The 10,813-nt window shown below is 44.3% G+C and overlaps 1 protein-coding gene across 13 annotated transcripts in view; it reads left to right on the plus strand.

Moving 5' to 3' along the window:
* The window catches only part of unc13a (unc-13 homolog A (C. elegans)), a 60,852-nt gene extending 50,302 nt beyond the window's left edge, over positions 1-10,550 (plus strand). For 9 of the 13 annotated variants that reach the window (XM_020048960.3, XM_034293702.1, XM_020048956.3 and 6 more), the window contains 4 exons: positions 810-866; positions 3,996-4,088; positions 4,245-4,404; positions 5,959-10,550. In XM_020048960.3, coding sequence (XP_019904519.3) covers positions 810-866; positions 3,996-4,088; positions 4,245-4,404; positions 5,959-6,247 — 599 coding nt within the window. In that variant the 3' untranslated portion in view covers positions 6,248-10,550. The remainder of the gene's footprint in view (positions 1-809; positions 867-3,995; positions 4,089-4,244; positions 4,405-5,958) is intronic. The other 4 variants (XM_020048961.3, XM_020048962.3, XM_020048963.3 and 1 more) reach the window with 1 other exon arrangement.
* The last annotated feature ends 263 nt before the right edge of the window (positions 10,551-10,813 follow it).

Here is a 10,813-nt window from a genome sequence, read left to right on the forward strand (position 1 = left end):
GGGATGTGGTGGAACGGGAGCTTCGTGCCCTGGATGTGCATCCCACAAATCTCCATCAACTGCAAGATGCTATCCTATCAATATGGGCCAACATTTCTAAAGAATGCTTTCAGCACCTTGTTGAATCAATGCCACGTAGAATTAAGGCAGTTCTGAAGGCGAAAGGGGGTCAAACACAGTATTAGTATGGTGTTCCTAATAATCCTTTAGGTGAGTGTGTATATATATATATATATATATATATATATTACAACCATGGGGAGAGAAGAGGGCGTAGTCTGACTTCTAATAAATGTGTTGGATAAAAAGCCTTACAGCAGGTCTTTACTGTATTCGCTGACCGTCGCTCTTTAGTCGTCCTTTTAAAACTTTTGAAATCACAGTGTCAATTTAGATTTTCACTTGACTACAGAAAGCTGTGTAGACATCTGAATGGCCAATGCTAGGCCTACAGGAGCAGTTGATTATATCAGCACAATGAGTAGATGGTGTTTGTACATCAGACCTTGACCTGGTGCATAGTTCGGCTGTCAAAAGCAAGACAAATGGAAAAATATTAATGCAAGGCTTTATCGTTCGGTTTATATGGAAAGGTTTGTTGATCAACCTAATTACATTAGTCCAGACCTCTGTGTCCTCATGTAGCTATTGCTCTGCCTATGGCAGGAAACACAACTTTCTGAATGTAGTGAATGATGTCACTGTATATAATTGAAAGATAACGTCAGTTCTACATCTGCAATTCTTTTATATTTCTCTCTGTCTCATATTTTCTCTGCCCTTCTTCCTCGTCCCCCTCTGGCCGCTAGTTTTCAACGGAAAGGGGGTGAGGTTCACGACTAATGAGGATGTGTACCCAGAGAAGGGTATGTGGATGAGAATGGCCTGGAAAAACCAGGGCTCCAAAACCCCAGACCTCCACCTCCATACGCCTCCTCTGACCTCCCATCCTGCCTGCTCAACCTTAAACTCATTCCAACAAACACCCCCACAGACACATACACACACACACACAGCTCTTACTGACAGCATGCACACACACATCACACATCTGCGCCACCCGGAGCAGGACATGGAGGACATTGTATGCGTGTGCGTGCGCGTGCGCGTGACCCACGGTACGCTCATATGATGGACGATATGTGCTGCGTATACATACCCAGTATGTATGAGCAGAAACCAGTAAGGCATGTGAGACCAAGGAAACCAGCGGATGTAAAGAGCCGCACTCCATCAGAGATGTCAGTGTTGTTCATAGGGGAAGACCCATGGCTTGTGTCTGTACCGGCCCTGCCAGAGTGTGTGAGTAGAGTGAGTCAGACAGATGGAGCCGTGTTGAGGGACTGGGTTAGTGGTGTTGAGTGACTGGGTGAGTGGTGTTGAGTGACTGGGTGAGTGGTGTTGAGTGACTGGGTGAGTGGTGTTGAGGGAATGGGTGAGTGGTGTTGAGTGACTGGGTGAGTGGGTGTTGAGTGACTGGGTGAGTGGGTGTTGAGAGACTGGGTGAGTGGTGTTGAGTGACTGGGTGAGTGGTGTTGAGGGAATGGGTGAGTGGTGTTGAGTGACTGGATGAGTGGTGTTGAGTGACTGGGTGAGTGGTGTTGAGGGAATGGGTGAGTGGTGTTTAGTGACTGGGTGAGTGCGTGTTGAGTGACTGGGTGGGTGGTGTTGAGGGAATGGGTGAGTGGTGTTGAGTGACTGGGTGAGTGGTGTTGAGTGACTGGGTGAGTGGGTGTTGAGAGACTGGGTGAGTGGTGTTGAGTGACTGGGTGAGTGGTGTTGAGTGACTGGGTGAGTGGTGTTGAGGGAATGGGTGAGTGGTGTTGAGTGACTGGATGAGTGGTGTTGAGTGACTGGGTGAGTGGTGTTGAGGGAATGGGTGAGTGGTGTTTAGTGACTGGGTGAGTGCGTGTTGAGTGACTGGGTGAGTGGGTGTTGAGTGACTGGGTGAGTGGGTGTTGAGAGACTGGGTGAGTGGGTGTTGAGGGACTGGGTGAGTGGTCTTGAGTCACTGGGTGAGTGGGTGTTGAGTCACTGGGTGAGTGGTCTTGAGTCATTGGGTGAGTGCGTGTTGAGTGACTGGGTGAGTGCGTGTTGAGTGACTGGGTGAGTGGGTGTTGAGGGACTGGGTGAGTGGGTGTTGAGGGACTGGGTGAATGGGTGTTGAGTGACTGGGTGAGTGGTCTTGAGTCACTGGGTGAGTGGGTGTTGAGTCACTGGGCGAGTGGGTGTTGAGGGACTGGGTGAGTGGGTGTTTTAGTGACTGGGTGAGTGGGTGTTTTAGTGACTGGATGAGTGGGTATTGAGGGACTGGGTGAATGGGTGTTGAGTGACTGGGTGAATGGTCTTGAGTCACTGGGTGAGTGGTCTTGAGTCACTGGGTGAGTGGGTCTTGAGTCACTGGGTGAGTGGGTGTTGAGTGACTGGGTGAGTGGTGTTGAGGGACTGGGTGAATGGGTGTTGAGTGACTGGGTGAGTGGTCTTGAGTCACTGGATGAGTGGGTGTTAAGGCAGCTTCGAATCACAGGGTCTGTCTCTTGCAACTAAGGACTTTTCCTTTTTGTGTGTGTTTTGTTTTTCTTCCTCTATCCTAACTGATAGAGAGATGAGGATGATGGTGATCAAAAATGTCTTGGTTTGTCTGGAAGGGCTCACTGACCATCCCACCAGGGGCCAGTTGGCCCTTTTCCAGAGCAGGTTCCTCCAGCCGTGATAGGATGCTCCAGTTGCCCCTCCCACACTGAATCGTCCTATCAGCAGTGTTCCCTTGGGTCTGACGGGGCACTCTGTCAGTGTGCGTCATTGCTCAGGGACTTGTCTGACTCTTTCCAGAGGCTTACATTCCCACTGCTCATGTGCACGCACGCATGCACGCACAGCCTCGGTTAGAGTGACAGGCATTATGATCAAGGTAACATTTGCTCTCACAGGGAGTCCCTCTTCAAGCTTTCATGGTACCTCTTCCTCACGCAACGTTACACACAAATGATGTTCAGTCATCCCTGATTAAAACATATACAGACCTAAATAATCGAAAACTTACATCACGTTTCAGGGAGGGAAAGTCAGTCAGACAACCTACCTACAGTTTCTCCCATTGCCCCTTCTCTCTCCCAAACAAACTTTTTCTGTGCCTGACTGGAGCCCCCTAGAGGATCCTGCATGTGTCCCGTAAACCTGAGACCCCCCCCCCATACCTAGCAGCATGGATCAATGACCCCAAGCCATGGGCCCAAGGAGGGTCTTTCCTGTGTTGCGGAGACGGGTGCACACATGTTGTGTTTGAGTGCTGCTCAAATCCTGTTGGCTTTCCGGGCAAAATAGAGCTCCAGTCTCCAAATGACAAGCACTCTATAGGCATGTGTACACCCCGCCTCAGGATACATGTGACTGGGCCACTGCCGGACTGCTCCCTCAGCAAGGTCCCTCCACTTTCCATGCTTGCTCTGGGCAAAGAATGGAAAGAATGGACTGGTGCAATTTCAGCATGTTACTTGCCTGCTCTGCCCAGCAGCAGGAGAGGACAACAATAACCTCCTCTCTCCCCACTGGTCTACCCTGAATGACCTCCCCAGTGCCCCCTGGACAGGCTCCTCCCCCTGGGTCTGGGCAAGCAGAGTCACAAAGCTGCTATGAGTGGATGAATGACATTGTCCTTTGCACTTTATATAAAATGTTTCTGCGTCGACAGTATTTAGCCCAAAACTGCATATTCCGTCAAAAACGACTCATAGCTGCATTCTCTGATTGTTTCTCTCCCACCACAGTGCCAGATACTGTCTCTCAAGCCCTGTTATGTTTCACCAATCTTTACCAATGCACGGTTACTTCTGCTAGAATACACAGTCTATAACAGCTGTACTGTCATGAAGTAAGCATGGTCAAAAGGGAAGGTATTTTGGTTAAAAGTGTTGGCCTACCTGCAGGAGTCGTGAGAGAAGCAACTCTGTAGGCCACAGAGGTTTAATTTGTGCCTCTTGTCCCTGTTCTGTCAGGCACTGGTGTGGATGATGCTGTTGGAGAGGTTTCGATCCACGTGGAGATATTCACCCACCCCAACACTGGAGAGCACAAAGTCACAGTCAAAGGTCTGTGTCCACTCAATTCTGTAAGATAGTTCATTTCACCGTGTTTTAAAAATGCGCTTTCATGGCATAACTCGTAACCTCTTTTTTTTGGCTGGTGGCTTTTTTGGGTGGTGCGTTAAAAATGTGCTGATAAATTCCTTGTTCCCGCTGTGTCAGTGGTGGCTGCCAATGACCTGAGGTGGCAGACCACAGGGGTGTTCAGACCCTTCGTGGAGGTCTACATCATTGGTCCTCATCTGGCTGATAAGAAGAGGAAATATGCCACCAAGTCCAAGAACAACAGCTATGCCCCGAAATACAATGAAACATTCACATAGTGAGTATTACAGTCTGGCATCAGTTGTACAAAGCATCTTGCAATCATACTGATATACTAGTTAGATGTATTGAATATACTGACGGGGTCCCAGTCTTCTCCTTTTGGCACTGACGGGGGCAGCGGGCTGATGCGGAGACAGAAATCAGGGCCTCTGTGCCACTTTATTTACACAGTACCCGCCAAACGTTTTGACTCATCTATTTATATAGTTTAGCAATTTCTGCACAAAACTATGAAATTAAACATATGGAATCAGATAGTACCTATGAAGCTGGTTGAGAGAATGCCAAGAGTCTGCAAAGCTGTCCACAAGGCAAAGGGTGGCAACTAAAAATAATCTAAAATATAAATGTATTTGATTTGTTTAACAGTTTTTTGGTTACTACATGATTCCATGTTTTTTTTCCCCATATGATTTCATAGTTTTGATGTCTTCACCATTATTGTACAATTTGGAAAATAGTAAAAATAAAGAAATACCCTTGAATTAGTTGGTGTCCAAACATTTGATCTACAGTGGGGAGAACAAGTATTTAATAGATTGCCGATTTTGCTGGTTTTCCCACTTACAAAGCATGTAGAAGTCTGTAATTTTTATCATAGGTACTCTTCAACTGTGAGTGACGGAATTGGCCCACTCCTCCATACAGACCTTCTCCAGATCCTTCAGGTTTCGGGGCTGTCGCTGGACAAAACAGACTTTCTGCTCCCTCCAAAGATTTTCTATTGGGTTCAGGTCTGGAGACTGGCTAGGCCACTCCAGGACCTTGAGATGCTTCTTACGGAGCCACTCCTTAGTTGCCCTGGCTGTGTGTTTCGGGTCGTAGTCATGCTGGAAGACCTAGCCACGACCCATATTCAATGTCCTTACTGAGGGAAGGAGGTTGTAGGCCAAGATCTCACAATACATGGCCCCATCCATCCTCTCTTCAATACGGTGCAGTTGTCCTGTCCCCTTTGCAGAAAAGCATCCCCAAAGATTGATGTTTCCACCTCCATGCTTAACGGTTGGGATGGTGTTCTTGGGGTTGTACTCATCCTTCTTCCTCCAAACACGGCGAGTGGAGTTTAGACCAAAATGTTTGTCTCATCAGACCACGTGACCTTCTCCAATTCCTCCTCTGGATCATCCAGATATTTATTGGCAAAATTCAGATGGGCAGGTCTGTGAGAGCCGGAATTCTTACTGGTTGGTAGGTGATCAAATACTTATGTATTGCAATAAAATGCAAAATAATAATACAAAAATCATACAATGTAGTTTACAGACCTCTACATGCTTTGTAAGTAGGAAAACATGCAAAATCGGCAGTGTATCAAATACTTGTTCTCCCCACTATGTAACACGCAAACACATATCAATGTTGTCGCGGGGAAAAGCGAAGACACGAGACGGGATTCTAGTGACTGGGCACGCAGACATGTATTTCTATTTCTATCGGTTTTAAGAATGCTAATCGTATCTGTTTATCACAGTTTGACACACCAAAGTGGTGAAATGCGTGCTGATGCGTTGACTCTAAGACGTGTTTCTGCCCGTTCCCCCTGCAGCACGCTCAGTAATGAAGTGGGCACGGAGTGTTACGAGTTGCAGGTGTGTGTGAAAGATTACTGTTTCGCCCGGGAGGACCGCACAGTGGGCATGGCCGTATTGCAGTTGAAGGACATGGCCTCTAGGGGCAGCGTGGCGTGCTGGCTACCTCTTGGTAAACGGATCCACATGGACGAGACGGGCCTCACCGTCCTTCGCATCCTGTCCCAACGCAACAACGACGATGTGGCAAAGGAGTTCGTCAAACTCAAGTCCGACCAGCGTTCCCCTGAGGAAGGCCGCGGATGAGAGGGGGAGCAATTTGCTCAACGCCATCGTCAGTCTGGAAGAACCTTCTACCGACTGGCTGCAGGCAAAACCACTGCTCTGGTGTTGTAGTCGAGTTCAAGCACAGAGAAAAAGTTCATTACTACAACATTGTACATATTACTCATTGCAGAGGACATACAATACAATCTACAGGATGTGCCACAGTTGTCTTGAGAGCACTAATTTCTTTATTTTGACTACGATAGATCATTTGATAATACACCGCCGGCCAATATATTACAACAGATCCACATAATCTAATTAATATAATATTTTTGCTTTCTTTATTTCTCTCCCTCTGTCCATTTTCTATAGCATATTAGGCCAAATCTATTATCCATTGTCATTTGAACTACAAATATACATAGTTGAACTGTAAATTGACAACATCAAATAGTTCACTGCATAGGCATCTAAATGGTCCGGGAAATAAGGTTCTTGTAGCTTTGAAGCTCTTGAACTCATCTATTACATTACCTACACTTTGCCTTCCTTCGTATTGATTATAATAGTGCCCATGGATCAATCAATAACATTATGCCAAGTCAAGTCCTGAGCACAAGTAAACAGGCCCAACTGGGTACATTCCAAACAGTCAGGTTTACACACTGGTTTGTCATACTATTTCAGCGAGTTGTCCAATATAGGTTCAATTCTGAATATTTTCTAATTTCCCCCATGAAATATTTACAGGACAGCAGGCTGGACTATTTGGAATATGGATTCAAATGTTTATATATATAACTATTACATATATTATAGATTATATGTGTATTTAATAGGAGGATATTATTGGCCTATAGATGTTCTATTTAAAGACTATGAAGACTTTGCTCTAGAAAGAGTGTCTTTGTCCACATGTCTCTGTCTGTCTCTAAGTATGTTTACCCTGTTACAGAGCACACTGCCTGAAACCCTCAAATGCCTTGTCTTGTCAACACTGCTGTCTGTCTTCTGTACATAGTGAGAACTACCTGATGAAGACGAGCCTTGCAGCACTGTGATTCATCAGTGTGTTTGTTGGTGTGCGTTGGATCCAGAGAAAAATAGAAATGAGTGTGTGTATATATGTACTTTATGTATGTGTGTATACTGTCTGTATGTGTATTCATAGATTGTGTGCTATGTCAATACTGTTTTGAACATTCCTTTTGGGGATGACCAACTGAGAAGTCTCCTCAGTGGGAGCTGAGGAAGATTTGGTCCGAGGTGCATTACTAAGACTTGAAAACACGTTAGCGCCTCTAAAGAATTCAAATAATTAGGAGCTAATCCTTTGATCATTATTTTGATGTCATGAAGAAGATTTTAGATGCAGTATAACGTTAAAGGGGCCCTATGCAAGATTTTTACTGAACTACTTGCATAATTGACCATAAGACATTAAGTACATGTTTATAATAATTTTTTCTACAAAATGTTTCCTAATGCCCGAGATAATCTCCATTTAAACGTTCTCATTGGTCCTCCGGTCAGGTTGAATTGACTTGTATTGTCCTCATGCCTTTCTGTACTATCCAGAAGAATAGCAAGGGAAATGGGGGAGGAGAAATGTTGTGTTATTGTTTAAATTCAGTCTTGTAAACGTTAGAGGCAGGATTCTACATAGTGCCCCTTTAGCTGGCTAATTCATATTAAGTGGAGTCCACTGACTGTTAGCTAGCTAACGTTAGCATTGCTAGCTATTCTTGGAGGAATTTGCTAGCTAATGACAACATTGCCATTTGTCAAAGGATATTTGATGACATCAAGATGACGGCAACGTTGTTTGCAACTAAATATTAGCCTACTATAGCAATGTCTTTGTATTTCCAAGCACCTATGGTGTAGTAAAACAGGGGCTAAATGGTAATTAGCCCCGGTTTCAATTAATTTGCCCCAACTTGCGGTCAATGTGTCTTATAATGTTAGGGCCTAGGCAAAGGCAAGACCGAGTGATGGAGGTGCAATCTGTGAACATGGCCATAGGCCATGTCCATGAATACTGTCTGTATGCATGTATATACTGTCTGTACGCATGTATATACTGTCTGTATGCATGTATATACAGTCAGTATGTGTGAATGTACTGTCTGTATGTGTGAATACTGTCTGTATGCTTTGATGTTATTATGTTGACCTTGTGTATTCACCAGTGTTGCCTGTTTGTTTTATTGTGTAAATCACAAAGAGCCATCAGGAGCAGAGCACACAATATAGATGAAGGATGCATAGTCTACAGTAGATGAAGATTATTTGAATGTCCTAAGTGTCTTTTACTTGGGGGTGTGGAAGGTTTATTGCTTGTTTGATCGGAAACATTCCGTGGGCTGTACAGTACTCAGCAAACGGGAAGTCTTAATTACTTCTTTTTGTTAGCAGAGTGGTGAATGAACAGAGCTCAATGTATTTTGCCTTGGAAAACAGTAACCTCCTGTCCCTCCCTCCAACTCTCTGATCAATAATTGTCAGGGTGGGGGAGAGCAGTTACGCAGAAACAACAAAGACATTTCGTAAAACGTGCGGTACTACACCAACATATTGTCAAATGATGTCAGGCCATAGGTGACCCTCTCTGCTGAGGAGGCACACGTGACTTTTTACCTTTTACCTAAGATGGCCTCTAACCAGGCTGTCTGGTCCTGGGACTGAACACACAGGGCCTGTCCTCAAGGGCTACAGTGCCAGTCCTGCCCTCTCCAGTAGTGAGACCTGCCATACATAGGTGACTGAGACAGGACCAGAAAGGATGTGTATGTGATCGTTTGCTGATGTGTTCATCTCATGTTTTGTAAATCTCATAACGTCCTCTGTGGCATGGCTCGGGCATTTTGAAGGGCACACAGAAAGCATGCACATGGTGCCTCCTGGGTACTGGTCAGTAGTTTTTAATGCACATGGTAACTAGGCTGTATCCAGTACCATTCCAGGACCAACGGTTGTGAGGCTACACCTGACTGCTTTACTACCAGGAGATCCCCTCTAGGTTTTAGTCCATCAGCCCCAGGTACCAGTTACATAGACAAGGCTTAGCTAACTACTTAGACTGTAAGTTGCTGTCTTTGCCAATTAACTTGTTAACGTGTTTACCTAATGGCCCAGCCCTGAAAAGCACTTAAAACTGTAAATACAACAGATTTTTTTATGTGGTTCCCCTATTTAAACTTGTACAACTTGACTCTATGCATCTAATCAGTACAATTTCTATGTAGATTAGTTGGTTTTAATCAGTCCTATAATGTTTACATTATTATCAACAGTGTTTTGGTCAAGTGATGTAAATGCTGTTTTGAAAAGGCCCAGGTTACAGGCCAGTAGCTGATAACAGCTAAATATGAAGAGTTGCGTCAACAGGTTTTGGCTGGAATTCTTTCAAACCCTGTATTGCAATGTTTACACAGTTTCTATAATTTAACAATATAAATTCTGAAATGAATCCCAGCCCTACTGTGTAAATACTGCAATGTGGAATTGACTGAATTGAGCATTTAGAGAGGATGAATAACATGCTCTTTAGGGTTGTGGGCATTGTAAATAGTACATCTCTACCAAACACAAAATATCTATACACTAAATGAAGTGAAGCTGCTACTTAAGTGAACTTGAATCATGCTGTGGCTGGATATTGGATGGGCATTGGACGTGGATCTCCAATGGGAGATGGGGGTCTATAGGCCATGAATACACAGCCTGACAGGCTGTTGTAATGTAACTATATAGCAGCTGTAGCAAGGAATGGTACAAATCGTATTTATTGCTGTTGACAATGACACTAATTCCATCCTAAAACAGAAACCATTCCTTTTCAGATGTGTGCTTGGAGGTAAAAAAAACAACAAACAGATCGCATCCTTTCAGGTTGGCATGTAATACAGAAATGCACGGAGGCATGATACAGAGTTATAGAAGAAGCACAAACACAGACAGAACCAGATAAACATGCATGTACTGTCACTTACACACCAAAGGCATACACATGGGCCGTGTTCAAGAGCATTGAGTAACTGACAAGTAGGGTTGAGGGGTTTGTCGAGCTGTCCGTTTTGGGTCAGTGTTCAAACACGAGCACACAGTGATGCCTGCCCTGTACATAGGAAGCAGTGCATGATGGGAAACATTTATTGTGCCAGCACGCATTTATTTGATGTTATATTTGCCAGTTGTTGTCTTTATTTTGATATTTTAATATTATTTTCTATTTTTCAGAGGTTTGTGAATATATAAATATGTATTACTGATGATGTGTAGTGGTACAAAGTACTCGCATGAGAATTTTTTTATACTGAAGATGTTTCTAATTTTTTTTTATTCTGGTTGTTCTTATTCGGGGTGGAGGTTGGTGGCTGCAGCATTGCTGTGGTTCTGCTTCCAATAAAATTGAGAAAATCTTAAAATAGCTTTCAGAGTGTTCATTAAGGATCAAAGGGAAACATTCAGTTATATCTACACCATACAATTAATATTCTGATATGTAGAACAAATTTCACCATATTTTGAGCACATTTCCAATGCACTAACTTTTCTCAATGGCAACACAGGAAAGCAGTTATGTAAGATGCCTAAAAG

The sequence above is a fragment of the Esox lucius genome, chromosome 8 (assembly GCF_011004845.1).
Source record: "Esox lucius isolate fEsoLuc1 chromosome 8, fEsoLuc1.pri, whole genome shotgun sequence".
NCBI classification, from domain to species: Eukaryota; Metazoa; Chordata; class Actinopteri; order Esociformes; family Esocidae; genus Esox; species Esox lucius.